The sequence below is a fragment of the Entelurus aequoreus genome, linkage group LG04 (genome assembly GCF_033978785.1).
Source record: "Entelurus aequoreus isolate RoL-2023_Sb linkage group LG04, RoL_Eaeq_v1.1, whole genome shotgun sequence".
NCBI classification, from domain to species: Eukaryota; Metazoa; Chordata; class Actinopteri; order Syngnathiformes; family Syngnathidae; genus Entelurus; species Entelurus aequoreus.
Genome location: NC_084734.1, coordinates 6,378,104 through 6,390,597, shown reverse-complemented (window position 1 = coordinate 6,390,597; position 12,494 = coordinate 6,378,104). Strand labels below are relative to the sequence as shown.

The 12,494-nt window shown below is 40.5% G+C and overlaps 1 protein-coding gene across 2 annotated transcripts in view; it reads left to right on the top strand.

The window, feature by feature from the left end:
• LOC133648230 (rho guanine nucleotide exchange factor 6-like) overlaps window positions 1-12,494 on the top strand; it is a 118,646-nt gene continuing 106,152 nt past the window's right edge. For both annotated transcript variants that reach the window (XM_062044114.1, XM_062044113.1), the window contains exons 1-2: window positions 1-422; window positions 8,287-8,370. In XM_062044114.1, the coding sequence (XP_061900098.1) occupies window positions 258-422; window positions 8,287-8,370 (249 nt within the window). In that variant the 5' untranslated portion in view covers window positions 1-257. The remainder of the gene's footprint in view (window positions 423-8,286; window positions 8,371-12,494) is intronic.

Genomic DNA, 12,494 nt, shown 5'->3' with positions numbered 1-12,494 from the left:
TTTGTGTGAAATGTGCTGAGCTGTCAGATTGTCTTGCATGCAGCTAGTCAGTCACTAGCATGTGTTGTGCAGCCTAGTTGAGCCAGCAGGGGGATGATGAGTTGTGGCATGTAGCAACACAGCCTTCTTCCTTCCTTCCACCACCACCCCTCCTCTCTGACGCCTCTCGCCCAGCTTCTAGCACAAGTGCGGGCTCGCCACTTGCAAACCCTCACCGGGCGGCCATGAGTGCCTTTTAAGCGGGCGGTGACGGCGCCATGAACCCGGAGGAGCAGACCGTGACGTGGTTGATCTCGCTGGGGGTGCTCGGCTCCCCCAAGAAGAACGTCGCAGACCCGGAGGACTTCCTGAAAGCCTCCCTGAAGGATGGCACCGTCCTGTGCAGGCTGGCGGAGCGGCTGGTGCCAAACTTCTCTGCCAAGGTGAGACTAGTTACTTCTCTGCCAGGGTGAGACTAGCTACTTCTCTGCCAGAGTGAGACTAGTTACTTCCCTGCCAAGGTGAGACTAGTTACTTCTCTACCAAGGTGAGACTAGTTACTTCTCTGCCAGGGTTACTTCTCTGCCAAGGTGAGACTAGTTACTTCCCTGCCAGAGTGAGACTAGTTACTTCTCTGCCAGGGTGAGACTAGTTACTTCTCTGCCAGAGTGAGACTAGTTACTTCCCTGCCAAGGTGAGACTAGTTACTTCTCTACCAAGGTGAGACTAGTTACTTCTCTGCCAGGGTTACTTCTCTGCCAAGGTGAGACTAGTTACTTCTCTGCCAGGGTGAGACTAGTTACTTCTCTGCCAAGGTGAGAGTAGTTACTTCTCTGTCAGTTACTTCTCTGCCAGGGTGAGACTAGTTACTTATCTGCCAAGGTGAGACTAGTTACTTCTCTGCCAGGGTGAGACTAGCTACTTCTCTGCCAGGGTGAGACTAGTTACTTCCCTGCCAGGGTGAGACTAGCTACTTCTCTGCCAGGGTGAGACTAGTTACTTCTCTGCCAAGATGAGACTAGTTACTTCTCTGCCAGGGTTACTTCTCTGCCAAGGTGAGACTAGTTACTTCTCTGCCAGGGTGAGACTAGTTACTTCTCTGCCAAGGTGAGAGTAGTTACTTCTCTGCCAGGGTGAGACTAGCTACTTCTCTGCCAGGGTGAGACTAGTTACTTCCCTGCCAGGGTGAGACTAGCTACTTCTCTGCCAGGGTGAGATTAGTTACTTCCCTGCCAGGGTGAGACTAGTTACTGCTCTGCCAAGGTGAGACTAGTTACTTCTCTGCCAGGGTTACTTCTCTGCCAAGGTGAGACTAGTTACTTCTCTGCCAGTTACTTCTCTGCCACGGTGAGACTAGCTACTTCTCTGCCAGGGTGAGACTAGTTACTTCTCTGCCAGGGTGATACTAGCTACTTCTCTGCCAGGGTGAGACTAGTTACTTCTCTGCCAGGGTGAGACTAGTTACTTCCCTGCCAGGGTGAGACTAGTTACTTTCCTGCCAGGGTGAGACTAGTTACTTCCCTGCCAGGGTGATACTAGCTACTTCTCTGCCAGGGTGAGACTAGTTACTTCCCTGCCAGGGTGAGACTAGTTACTTCCCTGGCAGGGTGAGACTAGTTACTTCTCTGCCAAGGTGAGATGTGTACTAGTCAACCTGAAGGGAGGCTGTGATGTCAACACACACACACACACACACACACACACACAACAACTCCGTGTAGGCCGCGCCTTCTTCTTCACTTCCAAACTAGACTTTGTCGTCTTTCGAACGCGCCGTCACATAGAATGTTCACTTTGCAACGTTGCATTTGCTTCTTGAAAGAACATGTTCCGCATTGACGACACACGGCTAGCAAGAAAACAACACCCCGGAAGTCGTACACTTCAAAGGAGTGTGAATTGTTACGTTTATTGACAATTTGTCGATGTAAAACATGCACGTAGATTGAAAAGTGGATAAGAGTTTTTGCAGGGGGAAGGTTCGTCACTTCCTCCTTCGAGTCTCTTCCCGCTGCGGTTTCTTGCATAGACATGTTGTAAGTGTACGCAGCATGGCGCGCTACTGCCTACTGGCGCCGACGAGACGCGGGGCCGCCATCTTGGAGTGGTGATCCGCTCCACTCAGTGCAATTCATTTGGCAGGAGCAATGACATTTAATTCATCTGACCTCACTGAATACCAGAAATGTGGACGCGAGTCACATGACTTGGACTCGAGTCATGAATTTGATGACTTTAGACAAAATGTAAAGAGACTTGCAACTCGACTAAGACTTTAACACAGTGGTTCTTAACCTTGTTGGAGGTACCGAACCCCACCAGTTTCATATGCACATTCACCGAACCCTTCTTTAGTGAAAAATAAAATGTTTTTTTTTTCAAATTCAAGACAAAGTTATAAGTTTTTGGTAACCCTTTTAGTATGGGGAACATATTCTAAGTAACAAAGACTTAATTTAGAGTTATTTGGACACTAGGGGAACATATTCTAAGTAATAAAGACTTAATTTAGAGTTATTTGGACACTAGGGGAACATATTATAAGTAACAAAGACTTAATTTAGATTATTTGGACACTAGGGGAACATATTCTAAGTAACAAAGACTTAATTTAGAGTTATTTGGACACTAGGGGAACATATTCTAAGTAACAAAGACTTAATTTAGAGTTATTTGGACACTAGGGGAACATATTCTATGTAACAAAGACTTAATTTAGAGTTATTTGGACACTAGGGGAACATTCTAAGTAACAAAGACTTAATTTAGAGTTATTTAGACACTAAGGGAACATATTCTAAGTAACAAAGACTTAATTTAGAGTTATTTGGACACTAGGGGAACATATTCTAAGTAGGAAAGACTTAATTTAGAGTTATTTGGACACTAGGGGAACATATTCTAAGTAACAAAGACTTAATTTAGAGTTTTTTGGACACTAGGGGAACATATTCTAAGTAACAAAGACTTAATTTAGAGTTTTTTGGACACTAGGGGAACATATTCTAAGTAACAAAGACTTAATTTAGAGTTATTTGGACACTCGGGGAACATATTCTAAGCAACAAAGACTTAATTTAGAGTTATTTGGACACTAGGGGAACATATTATAAGTAACAAAGACTTAATTTAGATTATTTGGACACTAGGGGAACATATTCTAAGTAACAAAGACTTAATTTAGAGTTTTTTGGACACTAGGGGAACATATTCTAAGCAACAAAGACTTAATTTAGAGTTATTTAGACACTAAGGGAACATATTCTACGTAACAAAGACTAAATTTAGAGTTATTTGGACACTAGGGGAACATATTCTAAGTAACAAAGACTTAATTTAGAGTTATTTGGACACTAGGGGAACATATTCTAAGTAACAAAGACTTAATTTAGAGTTTTTTGGACACTAGAGGAACATATTCTAAGCAACAAAGACTTAATTTAGAGTTGTTTGGACACTAGGGGAACATATTATAAGTACCAAAGACTTAATTTAGATTATTTGGACACTAGGGGAACATATTCTAAGTAACAAAGACTTAATTTAGAGTTATTTGGACACTAGGGGAACATATTCTAAGTAACAAAGACTTAATTTAGAGTTTTTTGGACACTAGGGGAACATATTCTAAGTAACAAAGACTTAATTTAGAGTTTTTTGGACACTAGGGGAACATATTCTAAATAACAAAGACTTAATTTAGAGTTTTTTGGACACAAGGGGAACATATTCTAAGTAACAAAGACCTAATTTAGAGTTTGGACACTAGGGTAACATATTCTAAATAACAAAGACTTAATTTAGAGTTATTTGGACACTAGGGGAACATTCTATGTAACAAAGACTTAATTTAGAGTTATTTAGACACTAAGGGAACATATTCTAAGTAACAAAGACTAAATTTAGAGTTATTTGGACACTCGGGGAACATATTATAAGTAACAAAGACTTAATTTAGATTATTTGGACACTAGGGGAACATATTATAAGTAACAAAGACTTAATTTATATTATTTGGACACTAGGGGAACATATTCTAAGTAACAAAGACTTAATTTAGAGTTTTTTGGACACTAGGGGAACATATTCTAAGTAACAAAGACTTAATTTAGAGTTATTTGGACACTAGGGGAACATATTCTAAGTAACAAAGACTAAATTTAGAGTTATTTTCAGGGTTAGGGCCAGGGTTAGAGGGTTAGGGTTATAATAAGGCCATGCTGAATAAGGCATTAATAAGTACTTAATAATGACTAGTTAAGAGCCAATATGTTACTATTTTGCATGTTAATAAGCAACTAATTAATGGTGAATATGTTCCCCATACTAAAGTGTTACCATGTTTTTTTTACTGGTGCACAAAATGAAGCGTGCATGAACATCACCTTGTTCAAACAACAAAACCAACACAGTGCATAAACTCACAACAAATGACACACCTGCAAATCAGTGTGACTTCTGCTGTTGTCGTATCCGTAATACGTCGATAGGGAGAAGTTTGTATTTACACGATGAGTCGGGTGTGTCTTGACCTCCGCCGAACCCCTGAGCCCGACTCACCGAACCCCTAGGGTTCCATCCAACCCAGGTTAAGAACCACTGATCTAAGTGTACGCAGCATGGAGCGCTACTGCCTACTGGCGCTGACGAGACGCGGGGCCGCCATCTTGGAGTGGTGATCCGCTCCACTCAGTGCAATTCATTTGGCAGGAGCAATGACATTTAATTCATCTTACTTAACTGAATACCACTGATTTTCACCCGCTTTTTTGTTATACGTGTAGCTAGGGCTGTGCGATATGGCCTTTTATTAATATCTGGATATGTTTAGGCCATATCGCGATACACCATATATATCTGGATATTTTGCCTTAGCCTTGAATGAACACTTGATGCATATAATCACAGCAGTATGATGATTCTATGTGTCTACATTCAAACATTATTCCTCATACTGCATTAATATATGCTACTTTTAAACGTTCATGCAGAGAGGGAAATCACAACTAAAAGTGTATTTATGAAACAGTTATTAATTAGATGTTGACATGCGGAGTTTCAAGCACTCTTCATTCTCTAGCATGTGATTTTTCAAATGATGCTACAAATTAGCAGTAATGCTACTTTTTGTATCAATGCTTTCCCCCCACACTTGACATATTACGCTTGTCTGTTCGACATCTTCCCGCTTGAAGCCAAACCACCGCCAGACGATGGACCCCCTGCTGTTTTTCTTGGGAATTAATTCTTCCTTCATTTGTTACCAGATTCACACCTTCTTTCTCTCGTATTAGCACTCGCACCTCTCCGCTAGCATCACAGCTAACGTTGCCCATGCTGCTACCTCTGTGCTCCGCGAGGGCGTACACGTATGTGACGTATGTAAGAAGGTGCGCTTGTTTTATGTCTCTGTGAGAAGGAGAGACAAGAAAGAGTGATAAAAGCCTGTAGTGTAATGCCCGCAGCTAAAAACAACTGCGTGAGAACGTATACTCCAATATCACCATATAGTCATTTTCTACAACGCACAGAGACAAACCCGCGATATATCCAGTATATCGATATATATCGCCCAGCCCTACGTGTAGCTATGATAAAGGACACATGTTTTATTATTCATAGTTTGCTTAACAATCAGAATATTCTTATATACTATAAGTCAGTGTTTTTCAACCTTTTTTGAGCCACGGCACATTTTTTGCGTTGAGAAAATGCGAAGGCACACCACCAGCAGAAATCATTAAAAAACGAAACTCAGTTGACAGTAAAAAGTTGTTGTCGCAATTGTTGGATATGACTTTAAAGCATAACCAAGCATGCATCACTATAGCTCTTGTCTCCAAGTAGGTGTACTGTCACCACCTGTCACATCACACCCTGACTTATTTGGACTTTTTTGCTCTTTTCCTATGTGTAGTGTTTTACTTCTTGTCTTGCGCTCCTATTTTGGTGGCTTTTTCTCTTTATTTGGTATTTTCCTGTAGCAGTTTCATGTCTTCCTTTGAGCGATTTTCCCCGCATCTACTTTGTTTTAGCAATCAAGAATATTTCAGTTGTTTTTATCCTTCTTTGCGGGGACATTGTTGATTGTCATGTCATGTTCGGATGTACTTTGTGGACGCCGTCTTTGCTCCACAGTAAGTCTTTGCTGTCGTCCAGCATTCTGTTTTTGTTTACTTTGTAGCCAGTTCAGTTTTAGCTTCGTTCTGCATAGCCTTCCCTAAGCTTCAATGCCTTTTCTTAGGGGCACTCACCTTTTGTTTATTTTTAGTTTAAGCATTAGACACCTTTTTACCTGCACGCTGCCTCCCGCTGTTTCCGACATCTACAAAGCAATTAGCTACCTGCTGCCACCTACTGACATGGAAGAGTATTACACGGTTACTCTGCCGAGCTCTAGACAGCACCGACACTCAACAACAACACGTCATTTGCAGACTATAATTACTTTTTTGAAAAAAATATTTTTAACCCAAATAGGTGAAACTCGATAATCTCTCACGGCACACCAGACTGTATCTGACGGCACACCAGTGTGCCGCAGCACAGTGGTTGAAAAACACTGCTATAAATCACCAGACGTCCGAGATCAAAACTGGGAATATAATCCCAGAGAAAGGGGTAAAAAACGGTCAGCTATTTTTAAGTCAAGTCAACTGTCAGTTTAGCATCTTTGTTTTCTACCTGTCAACTGTCAGTTTAGCATCTTTGTTTTCTACCTGTCAACTGTCAGTTTAGCATCTTTGTTTTCTACCTGTCAACTGTCAGTTTAGCATCTTTGTTTTCTACCTGTCAACTGTCAGTTTAGCATCTTTGTTTTCTACCTGTCAACTGTCAGTTTAGCATCTTTGTTTTCTACCTGTCAACTGTCAGTTTAGCATCTTTGTTTTCTACCTGTCAACTGTTAGTTTAGCATCTTTGTTTTCTACCTGTCAACTGTCAGTTTAGCATCTTTGTTTTCTACCTGTCAACTGTCAATTTAGCATATTTGTTTTCTACCTGTCAACTGTCAGTTTAGCATCTTTGTTTTCTACCTGTCAACTGTCAGTTTAGCATCTTTGTTTTCTACCTGTCAACTGTCAGCTTAGCATCTTTGTTTTCTACCTGTCAACTGTCAATTTAGCATCTTTGTTTTCTACCTGTCAACTGTCAGTTTAGCATCTTTGTTTTCTACCTGTCAACTGTCAGTTTAGCATCTTTGTTTTCTACCTGTCAACTGTCAATTTAGCATCTTTGTTTTCTACCTGTCAACTGTCAATTTAGCATCTTTGTTTTCTACCTGTCAACTGTCAGTTTAGCATCTTTGTTTTCTACCTGTCAACTGTCAATTTAGCATCTTTGTTTTCTACCTGTCAACCGTCAATTTAGCATCTTTGTTTTCTACCTGTCAACTGTCAGTTTAGCATCTTTGTTTTCTACCTGTCAACTGTCAATTTAGCATATTTGTTTTCTACCTGTCAACTGTCAGTTTAGCATCTTTGTTTTCTACCTGTCAACTGTCAGTTTAGCATCTTTGTTTTCTACCTGTCAACTGTCAATTTAGCATCTTTGTTTTCTACCTGTCAACTGTCAGTTTAGCATCTTTGTTTTCTACCTGTCAACTGTCAATTTAGCATATTTGTTTTCTACCTATCAACTGTCAGTTTAGCATCTTTGTTTTCTACCTGTCAACTGTCAGTTTAGCATCTTTGTTTTCTACCTGTCAACTGTCAGTTTAGCATCTTTGTTTTCTACCTGTCAACTGTCAGTTTAGGCTGCTCGCCGGCTCCTCATCACCACTTCAAGATGGCGGCCCCATTTCTCGCGTCACAGCAGCCAATGCTGCGTCTTACTTATAACATGTCTATGGTTTCTTGCCTGGTAAAGATGGCGTCAAAACAGGAAGTGCATGACGACCATACAGGAAATCGGTGTTTTTTAAGCGTGTCTTCGGAATTGTGGTCTACATTTCTCTTTTTTTCCAAGCACGGTTTCGTAATTAGTTACAAAGACGCACATCTTGCCATTTTATAGCGGGACATTTCGCGCGGGATTCCGACGCATTTGAACGCTAACGTCAGTGTTTTAGTTTGAAAGTCTTACACACAGGCGGATGTTTGGGTCCGACAATGCTAACTTTGCGCTTCAGTAATCGTTTATGTTTCCACGAAGGGGACGCAGACAAGCTCCATATTTCATCAACTGGCGTTACAATAACCGGACTTTAAAGACCAACGAGTTCACCCAAATGCTGCCGGGGGCCATTAGGGAGCGTGTAAAAAGTGTCCTCACACACATTTGTATTCTTGTGTGTGTTTGTGCTCTCAGTACTGCTCGGATCCCCGAAGCGAAGCTGACTGCATCGGAAACATTCGGGAGTTTTTACGAGGATGTTCGTCCTTGAAAGTGGAGGTAAGTTTCTATGCACTTTTTAAAAAATGTTTTATATCTCCGGGACTTAGTTGCCTTTTGTTGTTGTTTCACTCCACGTCCAGGTGTAGCAGACACAAATACACACGGCGACATTTCTTTTATTTATTTATTTTTATTTATTTATCTCCTTCATTGATGTGCATTTTTGATCAATAGACAATTAAACTTTAGCAACAGAACACATATTTACACACTTACGCTTGAGAAGGAAGAGGATGAAGAATATCTTATATTTCCTGCCCCCTTCAACATAATAAGTACCGTATTTTTCGGACTATAAGTGTCAGTTTTTTTCATAGTTATGCCGGGGGGTGCGACTTATACTCAGGTGCGACTTATGTGTGAAATGATTAACACATTAGCGTAAAATATCAAATAATATTATTGATCTCATTCACGTAAGAGACTAGACGTATAAGATTTCATGGGATTTAGCGATTGTTTGGTAAACGTATAGCATGTTCTATATGTTATAGTTATTTGAATGACTCTTACCACAATATGTTACGTTAACATACCAGTTGGTTATTTATGCCTCATATAACGTACACTTATTCAGCCTGTTGTTCACTATTCTTTAGACATTTTAAATTGCCTTTCAAATGTCTATTCTTGGTGTTGGCTTTTATCAAATAAATTCCCCCCAAAAATGCGACTTATACTCCAGTGCGACTTAGATATGTTTTTTTTCCTTCTTTATTATGCATTTTCGGCCGGTGCGACTTATACTCTGGTGCAACTTATACTCCGAAAAATGCGGTACTTCATGGATAGCCCAGGGGCCGTACTTATCAAGCTTCTTAGAGTGCCATTTTACACTTAAGTCCTGGGGCCGTACTTATCAAGCTTCTCAGAATTACTCCTAAGAAGTCTGCTAAGAGTTGACTTAAGAGTAAATAAATTATTCGCTGAAAGCTGCACTTAAAAGTTAGTTATCAAGCGTCTTACTCACACTTTCAGCGAAGTGTAGGACTGAATCTTAAGTGTCACACTCAGAGCTGAATTACGACATTACTATGTGCCGTAAATGGAATTTTAGGTGACGTCATTTCTGTGTCCATAGAAATGACCAATCACGGAAGGGAATCCGTTGTCTAAGAATAAAGAAATATCTTGGAAATATTTAAGTGGACAATGGGAGTGTATATTTTGACAATAAACAACAAAATAATACAAAACAAACTAGTCCCCGCCGGCACTCACGCTACCGCTCCCTCTCTTCTGTCGCCCACACACTCACTGACGTCACTCACCTCACGGCCACACACATACGCTACTGTCATAACATTTTCTTTCCAATTCATTAATTAGGCAACTAATTTGAAACTGGTGTGGGTGGCTCTATATATACTAGCCCACTGCAGACACATGCAGAAATCAACATGGAATCGAAAAGTATTAAATCTGTGACAAAAATAATACCCGCTCTGTCTAAACGATACCGTTTGATCAGCTGCTCGTCATCAAACAAGTCCAGAACATCGTTCCGCTCCCTGAATGTTCGCGCACGTCTCTCTCGCCTCAGTGCCATCCCTTGCTGGCAACTCCTAACCACTTAAGACACCTCTGAAGGTCTCTTAAATATCGTGGAGAGTAGGAGTGATTCTTAGACTTAAGAACGTTGATAAAAAGATTTTATTCTTAAGTTTGAGAGTAGGACTAAATTTCGCAAATTCTCAGGACTTAAGTGTAAAATGGCACTCTAAGAAGCTTGATAAGTACGGCCCCTGAAAATTTGCGAAATTTAGTCCTACTCTCAAACTTAAGAATAAAAGCTTTTTATCAACGTTCTTAAGTCTAAGAACCACTCCTACTCTCCACGATATTTAAGAGACCTTCAGAGGTGTCTTAAGTGGTTAGGAGTTGCCAGCAGGGGATGGCACTGAGGCGAGAGAGACGTGCGCGAACGTTCATCTTTGTTTGATGACGAGCAGCTGATCAAACGGTATCGTTTAGACCAGGGGTCGGCAACCCAAAATGTTGAAAGAGCCATATTGGACCAAAAATACAAAAACAAATTAAAAGCCATATTAAATGTGTCATGAGATGTACATTTAATTAAGAGGACTTAAAGGAAACTAAATGAGCTCAAATATAGCTACAAATGAGGCATAATGATGCAATATGTACATATAGCTAGCCTAAATAGCATGTTAGCATCGATTAGCTTGCAGTCATGCAGTGACCAAATATGTCTGGTTAGCACTCCACACAAGTCAATAACATCAACAAAACTCACCTTTGTGCACTCATGCACAACGTTAAAAGTGTGGTGGACAAAATGAGACAGAAAAAGAAGTGGCATAAAACACGTCCTAGAAAGTCGGAGAAAGTTATACATGTAAACAAACTATACGGTGAGTTCAAGGACCGCCAAAATAGCAATGAGCAAATTCAGAGCCAGGAGTATCTCTTAAGCAACTAAAACAATAATATATATTAAATAATAATACATTAACATTAAAAAAGTAAGGCAAATTGAGCCACAATAACTTAACAGCACCATAGGCTCAGTAGGCAGAGATTACAAAGGAAAATAACAAGTTAGCCCTTACGCAAACCATAAACTGATAGGTGTGGGCTGCACCTGGGAACACACTGATTGGTGTTTCTATGCATGCGTGAGTGTGTGTTTGTGTGTGTGTGTGTGTGTGTCTATGAGGCTGCAGTGCGTTAATAAATTATACCCACACGATGTACATTTGACAGTGATTCACAGCAGGGAAGCTAACATCAGCCTACGGTCACAGCCAAAATATCTACTAACGTTACTTACCGCCATGTGCTTCCTCAAATTTGACGTTGAGTTCATGTAAGCTGAAATGTCCACTTGCTTGGGGAGACACATATGACAACGCATTACATAACTGTTTTTTTTTTGCTTGTCTGAAGCGTGAACATGGATTTGATGTGAGGCCAGGGGTGTTCTTCCTCTTCTGGTTGACGCGAAGCGTTCGTTGTTGTCTCTGCCATTGTTGTTGTTGTTGTTGTTGTTTGCCGCTGAAACTTTATGTGCAGTTAATCATGTGACCGCCTGGCTCTGTTTGATTGGTGAAACGCAGGCATGCGATAGATCCGACTTTGAAGGTCTGTCTGACAAAGCAAAACAAACAAAGCGTGCATTAATAGATGGATAAAAATCAGTAGCGAGTAGCGAGCTGAATGTAGATAAATGGAGCGGAGTAAAAGTAGCCCTTCTTCTCTATAAATATACTCAAGTAAAAGTATGTTGCATTAAAGGCCTACTGAAATGATTTTTTTTTATTTAAACGGGAATAGCAGATCCATTCTATGTGTCATACTTGATCATTTTGCGATATTGCCATATTTTTGCTGAAAGGATTTAATAGAGAAAATCGACGATAAAGTTCGCAACTTTTGCTCGCTGAAAAAAAAAAGCCTTGCCTGTAGCGGAAGTAGCGTGACGTCACAGGAGCTAGTATTCCTCACAATTCCCCGTTGTTTACAATGGAGCGAGAGAGATTCGGACCGAGAAAGTGATGATTACCCCATTAATTTGAGCGAGGATGAAAGATTCGTAGATGAGGAACGTTACAGTGAAGGACTTGAGAGGCAGCGATGGACGTATCTTTTTTCGCTCTGACCGTAACTTAGGTACAAGCTGGCTCATTGGATTCCACACTCTCCTTTTTTTATTGTGGATCACGGATTTGTATTTTAAACCACCTGGGATACTATATCCTCTTGAAAATGAGAGTCGAGAACGCAAAATGGACATTCAGTGCCTTTTATCTCCACGACAATACATCGTCGAAATGCTTTAGCTACGAGCTAACGTGATAGCATCTTGCTTTAACTGCATATAGAAACAAAAAAATAAAGGATAGAAGGAAGGATAGATAGAAAATCAACAATACTAATAAACCGTGGACATGTAAATACACGGTTAATGCTTTCCAGGCTGGCGAAGGTTAACAATGCTGTGCTAACGACGCCATTGAAGCTAACTTAGCAACCGGACCTCACAGAGCTATGCTAAAAACATTAGCTCTCCACCTACGCCAGCCAGCCCTCATCTACTCATCAAAGTAAACAGGTTTTTCAAAATAAAGTAATATTTTATCTGAGTGTTTGAATTAGTT